This window comes from Hyla sarda, chromosome 3, assembly GCF_029499605.1.
Source record: "Hyla sarda isolate aHylSar1 chromosome 3, aHylSar1.hap1, whole genome shotgun sequence".
Lineage (NCBI taxonomy): Eukaryota > Metazoa > Chordata > Amphibia > Anura > Hylidae > Hyla > Hyla sarda.
In genome coordinates, this window is record NC_079191.1 from 24,745,622 (window position 1) to 24,769,092 (window position 23,471).

General features: G+C 46.2%; 1 protein-coding gene across 1 annotated transcript in view; it reads left to right on the forward strand.

Moving 5' to 3' along the window:
• RCAN2 (regulator of calcineurin 2) overlaps positions 1-20,875 on the forward strand; it is a 121,772-nt gene extending 100,897 nt beyond the window's left edge. The window contains exon 5 of the mRNA XM_056563921.1: positions 20,107-20,875. Within this exon, the coding sequence (XP_056419896.1) occupies positions 20,107-20,267 (161 nt within the window). The 3' untranslated portion in view covers positions 20,268-20,875. The remainder of the gene's footprint in view (positions 1-20,106) is intronic.
• The last annotated feature ends 2,596 nt before the right edge of the window (positions 20,876-23,471 follow it).

The following is a 23,471-nucleotide window of genomic DNA, read 5'->3' on the forward strand; positions in this document are numbered from 1 at the left end:
TCTTGTATATAGGAGCAGTATTATAGTAGTTATATTCTTGTATATAGGAGACAGTATTATAGTAGGTATATTCTTGTATATAGGAGGCAGTATTATAGTAGTTATATTCTTGTATATAGGAGGCAGTATTATAGTAGTTATATTCTTGTATATAGGAGGCAGTATTATAGTAGTTATATTCATATACATAGGGGACAATATTATAGTAGTTATATTCATATACTGTACATAGGGGACAATATTATAGTAGTTTTATTTAGGGCAGTATGAGTTTTAAAAATTGGCAGTGATGGGAGGTAAATTTAGAATAGAATACCATGAATGTAACAGCACCAGTTGTTTTGAAGTAATTTACAATCCATCTGTAATATTTTTACGTTATAATTGATGTTATTGTCATCTGTATCTAGAAGTGCTCTGAGATTAGACAGTATCCATGCTCCGGGTCATGCCATTAGATGCTATGGTTACTATACAGAGATATTGCACAAGAAAATGGCCAGTCTACATAATGAATGGTGAACTGGAAATCTGTCCAGGTCTTCTCACATAGGTGGCTTTTCGGAGAGGTTTTACTGTAGTTGTACAAAAGTAACATTACATAGTTTATTCTTCATTGAATTGAACTACTTTTGTTTTTTACATCAATACACGTACCTCAATAGGGCACGGTGCCCCACCTGGGCCAGGCACAGAACGCACATTCTGAAACTACAGAACATAAGGTCAGACTCCTCTAGAATGAAGGGGATTGTTTGCTTCCTTGGGGATCAGTAAATATCAGAGCAGGCATTGGATGACATGGTATTAAGTGGTACTAAACCAAAACAACAACTTGACATTTTCATTCTCGGTGACAACCTAACGTTTTACCTCTACCCTAAATGTTCTTTGGCTGACATCTCTGGTAGATGGAGCAGAGCTGGGACCTAACCTTTCCACCCTACTCATCCTCTGCAAAACATTGGTTTACGTCAAGGTGTGATATAGTAAAAAAAAATGCTCCATTATGGCTTCTCTTATCTCTTCTTTGGTACTGCCTCTTCTTTGTTTGATGAACTTGCTTCATCGTAAATATGTCTTTATATCCTTTTACCACACAAGATGATGAGTTCTAGTATTTGTTGTCCAAACTATGGTTGCTGTCCATTGGTTTTGTATCTGGGGTAGTCCCAGATGTTGTGTGGTTTTATGGCTCATACAGTCTCTGGTGTTTATTGGTTTTGTAGCTCGGCAGTCTCTAATGTTGTGTGGTTTAATGGCTCCTATAGTCTCTGGTGTTCATTGGTTTTGTAGCTCGGCAGTCTCTAATGTTGTGTGGTTTTATGGCTCCTATAGTCTCTGGTGTTCATTGGTTTTGTAGCTCTGCTTTCCCCGATGTCGTGTGGTTTTATGGCTCCTATAGTCTCTGGTGTTCATTGGTTTTGTAGCTCTGCTTTCCCCGATGTCGTGTGGTTTTATGGCTCATATGGTCTCTCGTGTTCATTGGTTTTGTAGCTCGGCAGTCCTGGATGTCCTTTGGTTTTATGGCTCCTACTGTCTTTGGTGCCCATTGGTTTTGTGGCTCGGCAGTCCTTAATGTCCAGTGGTTTTATGGCTCCTACAGTCTCTGGTGTTCATTGGTTTTGTAGCTCCGCAGTCCCGGATGTCCTGTGGTTTTATGGCTCCTACAGTCTATGGTGTTCATTGGTTTTGTAGCTCGGCAGTCTCAGATATCCAGTGGTTTATGGCTCCTACAGTCTTTGGTGTTCATTGGTTTTGTAGCTCGGTAGTCCCAGATGTCCTGTGGTTTTATGGCTCCTACAGTCTTTGGTGCCCATTGGTTTTGTGGCTTGTCAGTCCCAGATGTCCTGTGGTTTTATGGCTCCTACAGTCTTTGGTGCCCATTGGTTTTGTGGTTTGGCAGTCCCAGATGTCCTGTGGCTTTATGGCTCCTACAGTCTTTGGTGCCCATTGGTTTTGTAGCTCAGCAGTCCCAGATGCCCTGTGGTTTTATGGCTCCTACAGTCTCTGTTGTTCATTTGATTTGAAGCTCAGCAGTCCCCTATGTCCTGTGGTTTTATGGCTCCCACAGTCTCTGTCCATTGGTTTAGTGACACTGGAAGTCCGCCCTGGTGTCTAGAGGTTTTATGGCTTATGCAGTCCTTGGTGTCCTGTATTTTTTTTTATTTTTTTTTTTACTTGAGCGGTCCCTGGTGAAGTTTCTAGGAATTTCCTAAATTTATCTTTTCTTTGTAGGAGAAATTTGAGGGTCTCTTTCGAGCGTACGATGACTGTGTCACCTTACAACTTTTCAAGAGCTTCCGAAGAGTTCGAATAAACTTTAGTAACCCAAAGGCAGCAGCGCGGGCAAGGATAGAGCTACATGAGACACAGTTCAGAGGGAAGAAATTAAAACTTTATTTTGCACAGGTAAATTAAACTGTTTGTGTTTCTAAGCCAACCTTCCAATATTCATCCATGACTGACTTTTCTGCATTATTACTTTGCATATATCGTAACATTTTTGTATTGTCACTCACAGGTCCAAACAACAGAAACAGACGGTGACAAACTCCACCTGGCACCACCACAGCCTGCTAAACAATTCCTCATCTCTCCTCCTGTATCCCCTCCAGTGGGTTGGAAGCCCATAGATGATGCAACCCCAGTCATCAATTATGATCTCCTTTATGCAGTTGCTAAGCTTGGCCCAGGTAAGCACAAAAATTTGTGAGTTTGATTATTGAATTGGTAGACTCCTCAAACAGCAACGTAAGGGCAGAGAATAGTATAAGTGAGGGTGGAGACTTAAAGGGGTACTCCGCCCCTAGACATCTTTCCCCCTATCCCCAGGGGTGGGACCCCCGCGATCTCCCTACTGCACCCGGCATTTGTTTAGAGCGTTGGGTGCAGCACCGGAGGCTTGTGACGTCTCGTGATGCCCCCTCCCATAGACTTGCATTGAGGGGACTTGGGCGTGAGACGTCACGAGCGAGGCGTGGACTAGACGTCACGAGCCTCCGCCCGCATCGCCAGTCATCAAAGTTCGCTCCGTGCACCAGATGTCTGGGGTGCCACAGCCGAGATCGCGGGGGTCCTTTGGATAGGGGATAAGATGTCTAGGGGCAGAGTACTCCTTTAAGAAGTAAATCCACATACATGGGACATCCTCTCCAACTGGTTACATACCTTGGCCCCCATTATTATTTGGCACCTTCCAGGTCTTGTAATAGTGGGATACTGTATATAGCCACTATAGCAGGTACACCATACCATTCCAATTATAAGTGTTTATCAACTCTGTTGGAGCCAGAACAGAACTCCATGAAGACAAGGGTACGAGCTCATTCGTATGACTGGTCGTTTGTCAGCTCTAGGCCCAATCCTAAATTTTTTACATTCACACTGACTGCTACCTCTGCATCGGTATAATACTCCCCTGGTTATTGAATAACAAGTCCATATGTTTTCAGTAGTCCCCTTTTAATGGTTGATGGATCAGTGGTCCACTTTGGAATGTTGTTCAGATGTCATCTAAATATACCTTATTGGTTGAGTCTCGATCAATGTTCTCTCACATTTGGTACTCATTGAAATTTCTCTATAAACATTGGGACATTTGTCTCAAAAATCACTTTTCATAAGTTCTAAAAGAGTAATGTGTCACTATAGGATGTAAGAAGTCTTACAGGCCATGCTGTTTCCTGGGGAAAAGTATGCTAAGGAACTTTCCTTCAGCAGAGAAGGAGTTGGCTCTTTAGTGCAAGCTTTTGCCTTAAAGGGGTACTCCGCTGCTCAGCATTTGGAACAAACTGTTCCGAACGCTGGAGCCAGGAGCTTGTGACGTCATAGCCCCACCCCCTCATGATGTCACGCCCCGCCCCCTCAATGCAAGTCTATGGGAGGGGGCGTGACAGTCGACACGCCCCCTCCCATAGACTTGCATGGAGGGGGCAGGGCATGATGTCATGAGGGGGCGGAGCTATGATGTCACGAGCTGCCGTCTCCAGCGTTCAGAACAGTTTGTTCCAAACCCTGAGCAGCGGAATACCTCTTTAAGTCCTCTACAGGCGCAATATAAAACTTCTTATAGCGAAATTTTACTCTATTATGATCTTTGTATAGAAACTTTATAGGTGTACTCTGCCCCCGCCGCTGGGACCCCCAGTGATCTCTGCTGCGGCAGAGATCATCAGGTGCAAGGAGCGAACTTTGCTCCATGCCTGATGACTAGCGATGCAGCGCTGACATCACGGCCATGCCCCCTTGTGATCGCTGCCACGCCCCCTCCCATAGACTTGCTTGGAGGGGGCGTGGCCGTGATGTCACGAGCCTCCGATGCAGCAGACGGCATTCTAAATGAATGCTGGGTGCTGCAGGGACATCGCGGGGCCCTAAATAAGTGCTCTTGTATAGATTGTCTTGCTTAGGACCCTAGTACACAGGGTCATTTTTTGCCAAACAGGTTGCCAGTGTACACTGTGGCGCATAGCAACGGGTCCATGCACAGGTGGTGACTACCTTCGGGCCACTTCCCACTAGTACACTCTATAGCATGGTCTGCTGAGCTATTGAGTCCAACTTGTACCAGTTATAACACAGCATGCAATCAAATTGTGGTCCTGCACACGACCAATATATCAAGAAGACCACCTAGCAAAATAACAGAACAATAAACACCAGCTGACCAACACTAGTGAATAGAAGGTGCCTTAAAATGTTACTTTTATTTATCCTCTCTAAAACACAATAATTAGGTGTGCTTATAAAGTGCCAAGAGATAGGAGTAGAATATCTAACCAGGAGTACAATATAGATCCTAATGCACCTCCCCGGGATGTCTGTAATACTGATATCCTACTTGTACTCCCACAATAGTGTACAACTTGTGCTCCCAACGTGTTTCTATCGCCAGTAAGGGCGACTTCCTCAGGAGAGTACCCAAATTATAATACAGGTATGTTTTGGGACCCTAGAATCTAGTGAAAGCTGCTTTCAGTAGTCCTATACAAAATATACTCAATAGTCATACAACATATATCATGTGAGAGATAAGATGGCAATAGCAATTTATAGGGTATAGCAACAAGATCCAGCTTCCAGTACACATGACCCTTTGCAATGGAATACAGTTCGTGAATCCTTGCTGAAAATGCAGATGTGCCCCTGCAGTGGCTGAAAGGACAGCTGTTACTGCCAGACCAGCACGCTGACGTTGCCCTTCCTGGCAATAGAAACTCGTCGGGAGCACTAGTTGTATACTATTGTGGGAGTACAGGGATACCGGGGCGGTGCATTAGGATCTATATTGCACTCCTGCTTACCTGCTACTACTTTGGAATTTTAACAGTTATCATTTTGGATATTATACTCTTATTTCTTGGCACTTTATAAGCACACTTAAAGGGGCACTCCACTAGCCAGTGTTCGGAACTAAATGTTGCGAATGCTGTTTTCGTGCTGCGAGGATTGGCCACGCCCCCTCAATGCAAGTCTATGGGACGGGGCGTTATTCCCACCTCCCATTGACTTGCATTGAGGGGGCGTGACCATGACGTCATGAGGAGCGTGGCCGACCTCCGCATTGCGCAAACAGAGTTCGGAACATTTAGTTCCGAACGCTGGCCAGTGGAGTACCCCTTGAATCAATGTGTTAGAGAGGATCAATGAAAGTTACAATTTAAAGGGGTACTTCGGTGGGAAAAAATGTTTTCAAATCAACTGGTGCAAGGAAGTTAAACAGATGTGTAAATCACTTCTATTTAAAAATCTTAACCCTTCTAGTACTTTTCAGCTGCTGTATACTACAGATATACGACAGAGAAATGCGTGAAGTTCTTTTCTGTCTGACAACAGTGCTCTCTGCTGACACCTCTGTCCGTGTCAGGAAGTGTCCAGAGAGTAGGAGAGGTTTTCTATGGGGATATGATTCTAATCTGGACAGTTCCTGACACGGATAGGGGTGTCAGCAGAGAGCACTGTTGTCAGACAGAAAATAAATTCACACTTTTCTCTGTTTTATACAGCAGCTAATAAGTACTGGAAGGATTAAGATTTTTTAATAGAAGACATTTACAAATCTGTTTAACTTTCAGGCACCAGTTGATTTGAAAACATTTGTTTTCTACTTGTTTCCACCGGAGTTCCCCTTTAAGGCACCTTCTATACACTGGTGTTGGTCAGCTGGTGTTTTTTTGTTCTTTTTCAACTTATTCCAGTGGTTACAAGGTGCCCAAAGGTCGTCACTTGCTGTGCATGGTCCCATTGCTGTTAGTATAGCTTGGATGCACAGCAATTACATGGGTGAACCCAGTTGACTCTTTTTTTTTGTGTTGTGTTATGGATCTTGTCTTCGCTGGTCAAGGATCAGACATTACGTTAGAGACACTGATAGGTGAAGTGAATTACATGGATTATCTCATAATAATGGTGTCTGTCATAGGTCAGGATATATATGACGGCAAGTGACCAGTTCCTAAAGCAGGTATAAGTATCAAATGGAAGGATCCATTGTTCCCGATGTGTAGTAGTTAGTACAGACCAAAAGTGCTCCAACGAGGAACTGGTGGACAGGGTCATGGGGGGCCCAAAGCTCATTGATGTGTGTGTGAGAGTGAAGATCTGATAAGATCCCACAGATGAGTTGCTGTAGAGCAGACTGCTGAATAAGTTCCTGCTCTCTGTGATAGTAAGGAGTCCGATCACACAGGACATTACAGCTTGTTGTGTAGGGGACCATGTAGCTGCAGATTGGTTAGAGCGCCCAACCCCTCTCCACCATCGGAAATGTCTACATTTGGCACGTGAGCATCACAACTGGATCATGGAGCAATGAAAGGAGGTGGCCGGGTCTGATGAATCATGTACACCATGTGGACCATTGGGTGAGTTTGTGTCACTTATGCGGCGGAGAGATGACACCAGGATGCTCTTTATGTAGACACGTTGGGGGAGACAGTGTGATGGGAATTGTTCTGCTGGAAACTTAAAGGGGTACTCCGCCCCTACACCTCTTATCCCCTGAGGATAGGGGATAAAATGTCTGATCGTGGAGGTCGCGCTCTTGACTGCGGCACCCCAGACATCTGGTGCACGGAGCAAACTTCGCTCCTTACTGGATGACTGGCAATGCGGAGGCTCCTGACGTCACGGCCACGCCACGCTTTTGCCGTCATGGCCACGCTCCCTCAATGCAAGTCTTTGGGAGGGGGCGTGACGTCCGTCACGCCCCCTCCCATAGACTTGCATTGAGGGGCGTGGTCGTGGCATCACAAGAGGAGGCGTGGCCGTGACGTCACGAGCCTAAGGCTCTGCAACCAATGCTCTAAACGAATGCCAGGTGCAGCAGGGAGATCGCGGGGGTCCCCAGCGGCGAAACCCCCGCGATCAGACATCTTATCCCCTATTCTTTAGAAAGGGGATAAGATGTCTAGGGGCGGAGTACCCCTTTATGGTCCTGGATAAGTACCACCTACCTGTCCATTTTACAGACCAAGCCCTCCCTTCATGGCGGTGGCCTCTTTCAGCAGGATAATGCCCCACGGACACACTGCAGACCTTTTTCAGGAATGAGGAACGTGATAAAGATCGGGGTGATGACTCTGCCTCCAGATTCCCCAGATCTCATCCAATGGATCATCTGTGGGATGTTCTGGAGAACCAAGTCCCATCCATTGAGGCCGCATCGCTCACCTTACAGGATCGGTGGCTGCTGACATCTTGGTGCAGATACCAGAGGACACCTTCAGACATCTTGTGAAGTCCAGGCCTTGATGGGTCAGAGCATTAGGGGGATCTACACCTTATAAGGCAGGGGGTTATATGTTGTGGCCGGTCGGTGTGTATTCTCTCTATAACTCATCATCTTGTGAAGAGAATGAAGCCTGGGAACATGGAGTGCGCTGAGCCGACATTATCACTTATTAATCACAGTCACGGAGCAGGAGTCTTGTCAGGCGATGGGACCTCCGAGGTCTGAATGACTTTCACTGCAATAAGCTCAGCAGGCAGGTCCGTGTGACTGTAATCTCTGCATTATGTTCTAGAACATTTCCATCTGAGGTTTGGCTGCAGAGAAATCTGAATTCTTCCATTACTCGTATATTTATTGTAGATTGGGTGTACGGATGGATATAACCAGGTTATATACTGAGATATATATATCATATAGAGATGATGATCCCTGGCAAATTCAAGTTGAGCACTAAATGGCGTAGCAGGGTTGAATTTGTTGCAAATGTATTATTTTTCGTTTTCCATAGGACTGCAGGTAAAACTACTACATTGAGACGAGTGATTAAAGGGGTACTCCGGTAGAAAACATAATTTTTTTTTATTAAATCAGCTGGTGCCAGAAAGTTAAACAGATTTGTAAATTACTTCTATTAAAAAATCTTAATCCTTCCAGTACTTTTCAGCGGCTGTAGTTCTTTTCTATTTGAATTTCCTTTCTATTTGAATTTATATTTGAATTTCCTTTCTGTCTGACCACAGTGCTCTCTGCTGACACCTCTGTCCGTGTCAGGAATGATCCAGAGCAGGAGAGGTTTGCTGTGGGGAATTGTTCCTGCTTTGGACAGTTCCTGACATGGACAGAGGTGTCGGCAGAGAGCACTGTGGTCAGACTGAAAAGAGATTCAAAAAGAAATCAACTTACTCTGTAGTAATACAGCAGCTGATCAGTAGTGGAAGGTTTAAGATTTTTTTTTTAATAGAAGTTATATACAAATCTCAGCCGAGCTCCTGCTCCTTTCTCCCCTTCCCGTACCCTTGTCCCTAATGTAATCACACAATAAAAGAAACTTTCTTTGGCATGAAACCGGGTGAGTGTGACATCATTTCTTCTTACTACATTGTTGTACCTATATTTCCATGTAAGTGCACCCCCGACACTGCCGCATCACCCGTCTGTTGCCACCCATCGTTCACTCCAGCGTTGAGGACCATACACTACACTACAAGTGCCGGCACTTTACCTCCTGCTACCACAATACAGGGTAAGACATACAGGACATGAAGGAAAAATTTGCCGCGGCTCTCCGCGAGGCGTGATCAAGTGGAAATAACCCGCAAAACGGAGTCGTCACCATTCCCTTGTCCTGGGCTCGTGGAGAGCCGCGGTGAATTTTTCCTTCATATCCTGTACGTCTTACCCTGTATTGTGATACCGAAATAAAGGCTCTACACTACGTCTGGAGGGTGAGTGCTACGTCGAGTGCACCGTCTATTCACTACAGTATTACGTGCTTTTCTTTTTAACCCAAACACGGCCAAATTCTATGTCTCTACACCACTACGTGTCCATACAGACCTATTATCCCAGTACACAAACATGCCTTAAAGTGCCATACTTGGCTCTGCTACATCTGTACAAAGGAATAAGTAGAAGGCTTCTTCTCTCTGGAGATAAAAGGTGCTATCGAAATGAAACAAGTGGTTGGGGAGAGAATGTGACATTTCGGTGGATTTTATCAGCCGGCTCACAGGGACACGATTTAGTTGCGGTGCTCAGGGACGCTTCTCTTTGTGTCTACATAAGCATTAAGTGGCTGCTGCATCCATCAGAGTCCCATTGGCTGGTGGGGCTTTGCCGGCAGAGTTGACGTCAGCTTGTGGCTGAGAAATAAGCTGGAGCCTGGAGGGCAGCGGAGCACGGAGGAATCAAATAATTTCCTCTAACAACAGAGCCCAGAGCTCGGCTCTCCATAATTTCCCTCAATCACTGCAGTATGTTCTCCATTCAGCCTCTCGCTCCCCCCCTCCTCCTGTTGCCGTCATATTCTTTTATTTCTCAAGAGTCTGCAAAGTACACAGGGCTCTATGCGACAGACGGAGATAACCGGGTGAATAGTGCATCATTCCAGATGATCTGTAGTGACACCCGCTGCCGCCATGACGCAGTCCTGCTGGTCCCCTGAGGATGCATTGCAGGCAGTGTAATCCGCACTGTCAGTCAGAGCACGGGGATTATTTTTGGAAACCTCAATTATTCTGTAGTATTGCGGTGACTCATTAAAAGACCTTTGTGATCAGTAAAAGAAAAAAAATGCGACTCCCGAGGCTATGAGTATTCCTGATGTCATGAGCTCCCGAGGCTGCACTGTGATCTCATGGTGCAATGTCAACTTCATCCTCGCCTCTTCATTCGTGGCCAAAAGTTTTGAGACTGCCAATATTTATAGTGCATATTTGCATTAAAGGGGTTATCCAGGAAAAAACTTTTTTTTATTTATATATCAACTGGCTCCAGAAAGTTAAACTGATTTGTAAATTACTTCTATTAAAAAATCTTATTCCTTTCAGTACTTAGGAGCTGCTGAAGTTGAGTTGTTCTTTTCTGTCTAAGTCCTCTCTGATGTCACGTTTCTCGGGAACTGTCCAGAGTAGAAGCAAATCCCCATAGAAAACCTCTTCTACTCTGTGCAGTTCCCGAGATCAACAGAGATGTCAGCAGAGAGCACTGTTGCCAGACAGAAAACAACAACTCAACTTCAGCATGAAAATTCAGGTAGAAGAAACAGGCATGGTCGCACATCTACAATCTTGTATAATGATCTACCGTATTTTTCGCCATATAAGACGCTCCGGCATATAAGACGCACCCAATTTTAAAGGAGGAAAATCTAGAAAAAAAAGATTCTGAACCAAATACTGTAGTAAAATATTTTATATCAGTATAGTTCCCCCACAATAGTTGGCAGTATAGTTCCCCCACAATAGTTGGCAGTATAGTTCCCCCACAATGGTAGGCTGCTCCTCCCCCCCTCCCCCCACAATAGTTGGCAGTATAGTTCCCCCACAACAGTAGGCAGCTCCTTCCCCCTCCCCCCCACAATAATTTGCAGTATAGTTCCCCCACAATAGTTGGCAGTATAGTTCCCCCACAATGGTAGGCAGCTCCTCCCCCCTCCCCCCCACAATGGTTGGCAGTATAGTTCCCCCACAATAGTTGGCTGTATAGTTCCCCCACAATGGTTGGCAGTATAGTTTCCCCACAATAGTTGGCAGTATAGTTCCCCCACAATGGTAGGCACTGGCAGCTCCCCCCCACAATAGTTGGCAGTATAGTTCCCCCACAATGGTAGGCAGCTCCCCCCCCTCCAAAATGGTAGGCAGCTCCCCACCCTCCACAATGGTTGGCAGTATAGTTCCCCACAATGGTTGGCAGTATAGTTCCCCCACAATGGTTGGCAGTATAGTTCCCCCACAATAGTTGGCAGTATAGTTCCCCCACAATGGTAGGCTGCTCCTCCCCCCCTCCCCCCACAATAGTTGGCAGTATAGTTCCCCCACAACAGTAGGCAGCTCCTTCCCCCTCCCCCCCACAATAATTGGCAGTATAGTTCCCCCACAATAGTTGGCAGTATAGTTCCCCCACAATGGTAGGCAGCTCCTCCCCCCTCCCCCCCACAATGGTTGGCAGTATAGTTCCCCCACAATAGTTGGCTGTATAGTTCCCCCACAATGGTTGGCAGTATAGTTTCCCCACAATAGTTGGCAGTATAGTTCCCCCACAATGGTAGGCACTGGCAGCTCCCCCCCACAATAGTTGGCAGTATAGTTCCCCCACAATGGTAGGCAGCTCCCCCCCCTCCAAAATGGTAGGCAGCTCCCCACCCTCCACAATGGTTGGCAGTATAGTTCCCCACAATGGTTGGCAGTATAGTTCCCCCACAATGGTTGGCAGTATAGTTCCCCCACAATAGTTGGCAGTATAGTTCCCCCACAATGGTAGGCTGCTCCTCCCCCCCTCCCCCCACAATAGTTGGCAGTATAGTTCCCCCACAACAGTAGGCAGCTCCTTCCCCCTCCCCCCCACAATAATTGGCAGTATAGTTCCCCCACAATAGTTGGCAGTATAGTTCCCCCACAATGGTAGGCAGCTCCTCCCCCCTCCCCCCCACAATGGTTGGCAGTATAGTTCCCCCACAATAGTTGGCTGTATAGTTCCCCCACAATGGTTGGCAGTATAGTTTCCCCACAATAGTTGGCAGTATAGTTCCCCCACAATGGTAGGCACTGGCAGCTCCCCCCCACAATAGTTGGCAGTATAGTTCCCCCACAATGGTAGGCAGCTCCCCCCCCTCCAAAATGGTAGGCAGCTCCCCACCCTCCACAATGGTTGGCAGTATAGTTCCCCACAATGGTTGGCAGTATAGTTCCCCCACAATGGTTGGCAGTATAGTTCCCCCACAATGGTTGGCAGTATAGTTCCCCCACAATGGTTGGCAGTATAGTTCCCCCACAATGGTTGGCAGTATAGTTCCCCCACAATGGTTGGCAGTATAGTTCCCCCACAATGGTTGGCAGTATAGTTCCCCCACAATGGCTGGCAGTATAGTTCCCCCACAATGGCTGGCAGTATAGTTCCCCCACAATGGCTGGCAGTATAGTTCCCCCACAATGGTTGGCAGTATAGTTCCCCCACAATGGCTGGCAGTATAGTTCCCCCGCAATAGTAGGCAGCCCCCCCCCCCCACAGACATACAGCTTCCAGCCATATACAGTGTACGGCTGGAGGCTGTATCTCTGTGTGCTGCCCCCACAGTGATCCGGTCACTGCTCCTCTGGCCCAGTGTCACATCTACTGCTATGGCCTATGGACCATAGCAGTAGGTGCCGGGACCGGAGGAGCGATGACCGGAACGCTGAAGATTACACACCGCCGGTCACTCACCAGGCCCCGGTCGGCGCGCGTCTTCCTCCGGTCCTCCGGCGCCTCTATGGTTGTACGCACGGGACGTCACTGAGGTCCCGTGCGTACAACCATAGAGAGGCAGAGGATCGCAGGAAGACCGCAGGAGGACCGGAGGAGGACGCGCATCGGCCGGGGAATGGTGAGTGACCCGCGGACATCCTTATGTCCCGAAAAGATTTTTCGGGACATAGGGATGTCCGGCATAGGAAAACCTATGATTTTATCTGCCCGGGCCGGCTCCTGTGTGCGGCTGCAGGCGGGGGCCGGCCAGAGCAGGTAAAAACTAATACTGTATATTAAAAACCAGGGGGCCTCCAGCTGTTGTGAAACTACAACTACCAGCATGCCCAGACAGCCTTTGCCGGTCCGGGCATGCTGGTAGTTGTAGTTTCAGAACAGCTGGAGGCCCCCTGGTTTTTAGTATACAGTTATTAGTAATTCACTTGCCCGGCACCCGGAACTGTATGTTCCAGGCATAGGGCAATAAACATAGCCGGTGAGAGGTGAAAAATTCACCGGCGGTCATGAGGCTGCTGCGGGTGGGGAGCGGGTAGTCAGCGCTGTACCGCACCGCCGCAGCCTCTGTACTTACCGCTGACTTCCCACTCTCACCCGCAGCAGCCTCGGGCGTATATTCGCCGTATAAGACGCACCAACTTTTCCCCCCACGTTTTGGGGAAGAAAAAGTGCGTCTTATACGGCGAAAAATACGGTAATTGCTTCTCAGCATAATATCAAAAACTAACAGGTTGTAAGTATACATTTTTGATCAAAAAGTACAAGCCCGCTCGCCACGTCAAGGTCACCTATTTAGAGTGGGTCCCTAACGTCCCTAGCATAAAATGGCGTAGCACTGGGCAGCGACCACCACCGCCGCGACACCAGTGCCCACGGGGGGGAACGACCCACTGGCAGAGCGGCCCCAATGCCACTCAAACCAGTCTATGGGCCGCACCCCCCGCAGACACGGCGCCACGGCAGCCGCACAGAACCACGCCAGTGTGAACAGGCTAGAAAAGCTCACTTACCTTGCTCTCCCAGTCAGACTGGGAGGCTGCTAGGAAAGAAATGGCCCTTGTGTAGCTAGCTACTACTTATATAGGGTTGGGCTGAGGGGGTGGGGAAGAGTGCAGACACATGTTAAAACAAAAAAAAAGGAGGGGATAGGAAACACAATGTGAATTCAGGTAGAAGAAACAGAGGGACCCACTCTAAATAGGTGGCCTTGACGTGGCGAGTGGGCTTGTACTTTTTGATCAAAAATGTATACTAACAACCTGTTAGTTTTTGATATTATGCTGAGAAGCAATTAGATCATTATACAAGATTGTAGATGTGCGACCATGTCTGTTTCTTCTACCCGAATTCACACTGTGATTTCTATCCCCTCATTTTTTTTTTTTTTTTTTTGAACATGTTGTCTGCACTCTTCCCCACCCCCTCAGCCCAACCCTATATAAGTAGTAGTTAGCTACACAAGGGCCATTTCTTTCCTAGCTGCCTCCCAGTCTGACTGAGAGAGCATGGTAAGTGAGCTATTACACCTTGTTCACACTGGTGTGGTGCTGTGCGGCGTCCGGTGGCGCCGTGTCTGTGGAGAGGTGCGACCCATAGACTGGTTTGAGTGGCATTGGGGCCGCTCTGCCAGTGGGTCGTTCCCCCTGTGGGCACTGGTGTCGCGGCGGTGGTGGTCGCCGCCCAGTGCTACGCCATTTTATGCTAGGGACGTTAGGGACCCACTCTAAATAGGTGGCCTTGATGTGGCGAGTGGGCTTTGTACTTTTTGATCAAAAATGTATAATAACAACCTGTTAGTTTTTGATACTATGCTGAGAAGCAATCAGATCATTATACAAGATTGTAGATGTGCACCATGTCTGTTTCTTCTACCCGAATTCAACTCAACTTCAGCAGCTGATAATTATTGAAAGGATTAAGATTTTTTTAATAGAAATAATTTACAAATCTGTTTAACTTTCTGGAGCCAGTTAAAAAAAAAAAAAAAAAAAGTTTTCCTAGAATACCCCTTTAAAGGGCTAGTCCAGTGGTGAAAAACGTATCCCCTATCCTAAGGATAGGGGATAAGTTAGAGATCGAGGGGGGTCCGACCGCTGGGGCCCCCTGCGATCTCTCTGTACGAGGGCCAGGCTCTCCGGCCAGATAGCGGGTGTCGACCCCCGCACAAAGCGGCGGCCGACACGCCCCCTCAATATATCTCTTTGTCAGAGCCGGAGATTGCCGAAGGCAGCGCTTCGGCTCTGCCATAGAGTTGTATTGAGGGGGCGTGTCAGCCGCCGCTTCATGCGGAGGTCGACACGCCCCCTTCCCGCGGGCTGTCGGGGCTCCGTACAGGAGATCGCAGGGGGCCCCAGCGGTCGGACCCCCGCGATCTGCAACTTATCCCCTATCCTTAGGATAGGGGATAAGTTGTTCACCACTGGGTCACCACTGGACTACTCCTTTAACTCTAGATTAAAGGGGTACTCCACTGGAAAATATATTTTTTCTAATTAACTGGTGCCAGAAAGTTAAACAGATTTGTAAATTACTTCTATTTAAAAATCTTAGTCCTTCCAGTACTTATCAGCTGCTGTATGCTTCACAGGAATTTCTTTTCTTTTTGAATTTTATTTCTGTCTGACCTCAGTGCTCTCTGCTGACACCTCTGTCCATGTCAGGAACTGTCCAGAGTAGGAGCAAATCCCCATAGCAAACCTATCCTGTTCTGGACAGTTCCTGAAATGGACAGAGGTGTCAGCAGAGAGCAGTGTGGTCGGACAGAAAGTACATTTAAAAAATAAGAGCACTACTTGTGGGGAGCATACAGCAGCTGATAAGTACTGGAAGGGTTAAGATTTTTTTTAATAGACGTCATTTACAAATCTGTTTAACTTTCTGGCACCAGTTGATTTAAAAAATGTTTTTTTTTTTTTCCTGCGGAGTCACTCTTATTGGTACTGGAGATTTGGTGCCCTGGCTGGCACTTGGAGTGCTGCAGCTGTTTCTGGAGCCTTATGGACAAGCACTTAGGGGAAGTGTGGGACCTTAAAAATACGCATGCTATTAATACCACATTTACAACTCCAAATAGACAACCAAGTCCAGCTCACCTACTCCGGTCCAGCCGCAGCACGAATACGGTCGGATTACACCCAGGAACACGAGACAACAAAAAAAAGAATCCAGTGCTGCAATGTAGCATGAAAACGTGTGGATTTATTCCATTATCTCCATCTTTCCTAAACCTGTCGATGTAAAAATGTAGACTATCCTCACAGTAGGGCTGGAAGTGGGTGCAGTAATGACTTGGACTAGTAGCAATGTGATGTATGTAGAAGGTTTCACATTATCAGTACCTATGCTAACTACTTTGGTCTTGGGGAAATAACATTTGAGGAGCAAGATCTGTTCCTGGATATGGCCAGGGCTAGAGTAACTGACTAGACTTGGGTCCACCTCTATTCCCAGGATGAAGATGAGACTTAAAGGGGTATTCCGGGCAAAAACATCTTATCCCCTATCCAAAGGCTAGGGGATAAGATGTCTGATCGCGGGGGGCCGCGATCAGACATTCTATGCGGGGCTGCGTCTCCAGACTCGTAAAGCTTTTTGTTTCTGGGACTGGAGACGTGACATAACGCCAATCTCCCTCAAGACGTCACGCCACCCTCCCATAGACATGAATGAAGGGTGCGTGGCGTGACATCACAAGGGGCGGTGGCATCACGTTTCCAGTCCAGGAAATATAAGAGCTCTCCAAGACCGCAGACACAGCCCCGCATAGAATGCGGGTGCTGCTCTTTGGCCGGATAACCCCTTTAAAGGAGTACTCCGATGGAAAGCTTTTTTTTTTTTTTAATGAACTGGTGCCAGATTGTAAATTACTTCTATTAAAAAAATCTTAATCCTTTCAGTACTTTTTAGCAGCTGTATGCTACAGAGGAAAAACTTTATTTTTTTATATTTCTTTTTTGTGTATTCCACAGTGCTCTCTGCTGACACCCGATGCCCGTATCAGGAACTGTCCAGATCAGGAGAAAATGCCCATAGCAAATCTATTCTGCTCTGGACAGTTCCTGACACGGACAGAGGTGTCAGCAGAGAGCACTGTGGACAAGACAAAAAAGAAATTCAAAAAGAAAAAATGTCCTCTGTAGCATACAGCTGCTAAAATGTACCAAAAGGATTAAGATTTTTTAATAGAAGTAATTTTCAATACAGTTTAACTTTCTGGCACCAGTTCATTTAAATAAAAAATTTTAAAAAGTTTTCCATCGGAGTACCCATTTAACTCCTGCATTCATTGACAAAAAAAACAATCCCGCAAACCTATCTCAGCCACTTGATTACTCTACTGGGTAGCAGCTATAACAGCTGGGCTGGGCCACCACAAGTGGTTCGCACTTTTACCATGCAGCACTGAGAACCTGGGTTCGAATCCAACCAAGGCAACATCTGCATGGAGGTTGTATGTTCTCCCTGGGTTTGTGGTGGTTCTCTTGGGGTAGTCTAGTTCCCACCCAAACTCCAAAATAGATAATTTGGCTGTTTGAGAGATAGGAAATCAGACTGTGAGCCCACAGTAGGGTCAGTCCAGGCAGCAAGGCTTTTATACGACCATTGCTTTTTTGGCTTCCTTCCTATACTTTTTTTATTTATTTTTTTTGTGCTAATTTTTGTATGCAATTTCTTTATTCTTTTTTTCTTTTTTTTTATGTTCTTTACTTTATGTACCATCCCCGCAATTTCCCAGCAAACATTTAAGAGAGTGAAAGGCAGAATGCATTGTTCCCGAATTCTTTTGTGTGACTAGTCTTCACCACACAGTGTTCCTGACAACGCGCTAGTCTTCTGCATCTCGTCACAATGGAGACGCTCTGCTTTCAGTCCTACGTGCCGGAGTGTGTCCCACAGGCTGGCCCCGAATCACCCAATCCTGTAATTATTTCCATGCTGTAATGCGGAGCTGCACGTACTGTATACCGGGTATATAATACCGCATGCTGCCCACTGTATAATTACTGGTTGGACCCGGACCGGCCTCAGGCAGTATACACCAATTGCTCCATGCTTCGTGTTAACATCTCATTTACTAGATAATGTAGGATTAGAATGCGGGCGGCTACCAGGTTACAGTGCTAATACCATCAATTACCTTATAAATATAATTCGACCTCTTACATTCAATAGTTAATAATTCTACTCACATGTTTTATTGGTTTCTGAGAAAGCTTGGTGACTGGGTAGCAGCTGGAACAGCTGGGCACTTTCGCACTTTTGCCATGCAGCACTGAGAACCTGGGTTCGAATCCAACCGAGGGCAACAGCTGCATGGAGGTTGTATGTTCTCCCTGGGTTTGTGGTCGATATAATTCGACCTCTTACATCCACTAGTTAATAATTCTGCTCACATGTTTTATTGGTTTCTAAGAAAGTAGGGTGACAACCGATACTCGTCGTTTTTAATTTCATAGCAATTTTTACTCTTCTTTCCTAGAGCCTTAAAGGGGTACTCCACTGGCCAGCATGGATCTAACTGTTCTGAGCGCTTTTTTCGCACTGCAGGGGTAGGCCAGGCCCCCTCAATGCAAGTCTAAGGGAGGGGCGTGACATAGGGATAGGCATAAAGCTATCTTTCATATAAGACAGGGATAGGCATAAGGCTATCCTTCATATATGATAGGGATAGGCATAAGGATATCCTTCATATAACATAGGGATAGGCATAAGGCTATTCTTCATATAAGATAGGGATAGGTAAAAGGCTATCCTTCATATAAGATAGGGATAGGCATTATACTATCCTTCATCATATAAGATAGGGATAGGCATAAGGCTATACTTCATATAAGATAGGGATAGGCATAAGGCTATCCTTCATATAAGATAGGGATAGGCATAAGGCTATCCTTCATAACAGATAGAGAGAGGTATGAGGATATCCTTCATATAAGATAGGGATAGGCATAAGGTTATCCTTCATATAAGATAGGGACAGGCATAAGGCTATCCTTCATATATGATAGGGATAGGCATAAGGATATCCTTCATATAAGATAGGGATAGGCATAAGGCTATTCTTCATATAAGATAGGGATAGGTAAAAGGCTATCCTTCATATAAGATAGGGATAGGCATTATACTATCCTTCATCATATAAGATAGGGATAGGCATTATACTATCCTTCATCATATAAGATAGGGATAGGCATAAGGCTATACTTCATATAAGATAGGGATAGGCATAAGGCTATCCTTCATATAAGATAGGGATAGGCATAAGGCTATCCTTCATAACAGATAGAGAGAGGTATGAGGATATCCTTCATATAAGATAGGGATAGGTATAAGGATATCCTTCATATAAGATAGGGATAGGCATAAGGCTATCCTTCATATAAGATAGGGATAGGCATAAGGCTATCCTTCATAACAGATAGAGAGAGGTATGAGGATATCCTTCATATAAGATAGGGATAGGTATAAGGATATCCTTCATATAAGATAGGGATAGGTATAAGGCTATCCTTCATAACAGATAGAGAGAGGTATGAGGATATCCTTCATATAAGATAGGGATAGGCATAAGGTTATCCTTCATATAAGATAGGGACAGGCATAAGGCTATCCTTCATATATGATAGGGATAGGCATAAGGATATCCTTCATATAAGATAGGGATAGGCATAAGGCTATTCTTCATATAAGATAGGGATAGGTAAAAGGCTATCCTTCATATAAGATAGGGATAGGCATTATACTATCCTTCATCATATAAGATAGGGATAGGCATAAGGCTATACTTCATATAAGATAGGGATAGGCATAAGGCTATCCTTCATATAAGATAGGGATAGGCATAAGGCTATCCTTCATAACAGATAGAGAGAGGTATGAGGATATCCTTCATATAAGATAGGGATAGGTATAAGGATATCCTTCATATAAGATAGGGATAGGCATAAGGCTATCCTTCATATAAGATAGGGATAGGTATAAGGATATCCTTCATATAAGATAGGGATAGGTGTAAGGATATCCTTTATATAAGATAGGGATAGGTATAAGGCTATCCTTCATATAAGATAGGGATAGGTGTAAGGCTATTCTTCATATAAGATAGGGCCAGGGACTATTCATAGTATTCAGAATTTTGGGCAGAATGGGTCATATAGGTTTAGCTTTAGTGTGAATTTTATATACATTACAATGGCTGTCTGATAAGCCAGACTATTTGATAATCTGGAGCCTATGTAATGCTGGGTTGAGGGATTTAATGTCCCCTGCGCGTTTCACCAAGCGGCTTCCACTAGGTTATAAAGCCATATTGGTTTATGCTTACATGGGAAGTTTATATACAACTGCTGTTAAATATACATTAATTATATACACATACAATATATATTTCTTCTGTTTTCTTCTTTTAGGACAGAAGTACGAGCTGCATGCAGGAACAGAGTCCACCCCTAGCGTTGTAGTCCACGTATGTGACAGCGACCTAGAAGAAGAGGAGGAAACAAAGACGTCACCCAAACCTCGAATCATCCCAACACGGCGCCCCGGCCCGCCGCCCTCCCAATCCAACTGACCCTCCAACACAGTGTTACCACCCATCTTTCTAACACTGGGTTCTATCCCTTTCCCTCCTATAGACAGTAGGATTTCCTCCCTTTTTAAAGGGATGTTACTGCTACACGGTCATATTAGCATGTGTCCATATGAAAGCTGTAGTGAAGCCTTGGTAAACTTGCTGCGTGCCAGTGACGGCTTGAAACGCATCTCGTCATCTTCCAAGTCCTTCTGACACCGAGCGAGTTCTTAAAAGGGCTGAGGACAGGGATTCTCTATTGACATGCGATGATAACATATCAAAGGCAAAAAAAAGTGTTTCCCGTTTTGTTTAATGTTTGCACATCACGTTACGGTTATTATTGTGAGTCGTCAGCTGCATTTCGTAAAAAGTCGCGTGTTTCGTGTCCTGAATGGGGCCGACCATTCAAAAATGACTTTTTTTTTTTAGTATCTGAACCGGTCTATGCCAGTGGAGATGCAATAGTTAATAGGCTGCATTTTATTAAAAGTTGGTTCTTGTTACAATATGGCTGCCGATTTTATGTGGGTATCTAGACTGCTTTCGCTGAGTATTTAAAGGAAAACTGTCACTAAACTCCCCCGCACTAACCAAAGGTACTGGCTGGTAGTGCGGAGGACGCTGATCAATATGCTGCCTACCATGCCCGGATCCGTCCAGCCGTTCGCCCGTTATCTTCATTATTCCTGATATGCAAATGATCTTCTAACTGGCACTGTGACGTCAGCGCCGCTCGTCCGCAGCACCGCCCGGCTCATGAATATTCATGCCCTCCGCCTCCCCCTCTGATCCCCACTCCGTACAGGACGACACTGCACTGACGCCGCTTCCGGGTGTACGCAGGAAGCGGAACATACGCAGTGGAGTCCTGTACAGAGCAGGGAGCAGAGGGAGAGGATGAATATTCACAAGCCGGGCGGTGCTACGGACGAGCGGCGCTGACGTCACAGTGCCAGATGGAGCCTTGTAACCCCGCCCGTGCCAGTTATAAGAGGAATAATGAAGATAACTGCTGAACGGATCGGGGCATGGTAGGCAGCATATTGATCAGCGTCCCCCCCTCACTACCAGCCAGTACCTCTGACTAGTGCGGGGGGAGTTTAGTGACCGTTTTCCTTTAAAGGAACAACCCCGGCCAAAAGTGTGATACGCTGTTATACCGTGTACAGGGCCGGTGGGGGTGGAGCCTGATAAAGGGATTCAAAGGATTATATAGAAAGAATCTCTATGCTCCGCCCCCTTGGGTTCTGTGCCGCGCGTTACATAGTTGACTATTTTTGTCGCAGTGTTCCTCTTAGTATCCATATTGTAATACTAAATGAATGGCTGCCATTATTCCAGTCGTTTTGAGTCTGAAAGGCCTGCAGTTGTAATATCTTAAAGGGATTGTTTCGTTTTAGTTAAGCTAAATGATTGAAACTTACAATTAAAAACTGCCTGTGTTGCCTATAGCAACCGATCAGCGTTCACCTTTCACTTCCTTAACTGCTTTGGATAAAGCTGAGCTCTGGTTGCTATGGGCAACAAGGTCAGTTTGGTTGCCATGTCGGCCTCATTTATCACATATTAAACAATAAAACTGTCTTTGTTGCCCATAGTAACCAATCAAAGGTCCCATTCCTCAATAAAAGCAATAAGTAATTTTACTTAAAGGAACAGTCTAGAAAAAACTGATCATATTGGATAATATAGTACAGGGCCTGAGGCGGTGGATCATGATACAAGATGTCCTGCTCCACCCACTTGTCCCCGCACTTGGCTTAACACAGTATGTGCTTATTTTTCTTGAAGTGCTTCCCACCCAAAACATATCACTATGCTGAAATTTGGTAGTTATGCTTTATTTAGAGAAATATTTTGCAAAAATAGACAATAGGAAGTGCAGCCATATTGGTTATAATGTCAGGTCACACTTTCTGAAAGCAGAGATCCTGTCACCGCTCCCCCCCTCCCCTCCTGTCTGCTCAGGATAAGACCAGTAATGTGAAGAGGGAGCTGAGAGTTGTAGTTGTGCAATGGTTGGAGGTAGGGATCGACCGATATCATTTTTTTAGGGCCGATACCGATAATCGGTGCAGGTTAGGGCCGATAGCCGATAACTTATACCGATATTCCGGTATAAGTTATCGCCTATTTAACCCCCTGCGACACCGCTGCATATCATTGATTTAAAGTGGGCGCTTTAAATCAATGATCTGCAGTGGCTTTTGCGGGGCCATAGGCCGCTGCCACCCGCTTCTCTCCCCCTACCTGTCAGGGTGGTCCGGGCCATCCATCCATCGTTCCTGTAGTGTCTGGGGGCGTTCCGGGTGGAGGGTGAACCGGTCCGGGCTGTCCTTCTTCTCCGGCGGTCATCTTCTCCACTCCGGGCAAGCTCTGGCCTAGTACGCTGCATAGACGCCGCTGCGCAGTGACGCCCGTGCGCAGCGACGCACCTGACGTCACGGCGTAGCGGCGTCTATGCAGCGTACTAGTCTGAAGCCTACCCAGAGTGGAGAACATGACCGCCGGAGAAGAAGGACAGCCCGGACCGGTTCACCCTCCACCCGGAGCGCCCCCGGACACTACAGGAACGATGGATGGCCCGGACCACCCCCATTACGGGTAAGTTTAATTTTTTTATTGGCTCTGAGGGTGGGGGAGGGGCCCGACCGGTATAGCGTTATGGGCAAAAATCCATACCGGTATACCGCCCAGCATCACGGTGGGGGGTGCGACGCGGTGCGGTGGGTCAGGGGTGCGGTGCGGCGGGTCGGGGGGGTGGCGGTCGCGGGGCGGTGCGGGGCATTATCGGCAAGATAATTGCCGATACCGATAATGCCCAAAATCGTGATTATCGGCCGATAATATCGGCCATACCGATAATTGGTCGATCCCTAGTTGGAGGCATACTGGTTGGAAAACACTGGTCTTTCTGTTGCTTTGTCAGTATGTTTGGTCAATAAAGTTTTTTTTTTTTACTGCCATCTATATGGCTGCATTTCCTTATGTCTGGTTTTTTGAAGATGCCATTATGTAAAACAAACCCAATGACTTAACCTCTCCTTCTGCTCCAACGTCTGATTTGCTGGTATATGTATCCATTGCACAGGTCTTCCATATGATTTGAGCTGTTGGGCTTGTAGCTAATATCACGTCAACTTGCTGAATGTAGAGCTCCCTTCCTGCGCCCCTTCCCTCCTTTCTGCTCAGGACAAGATC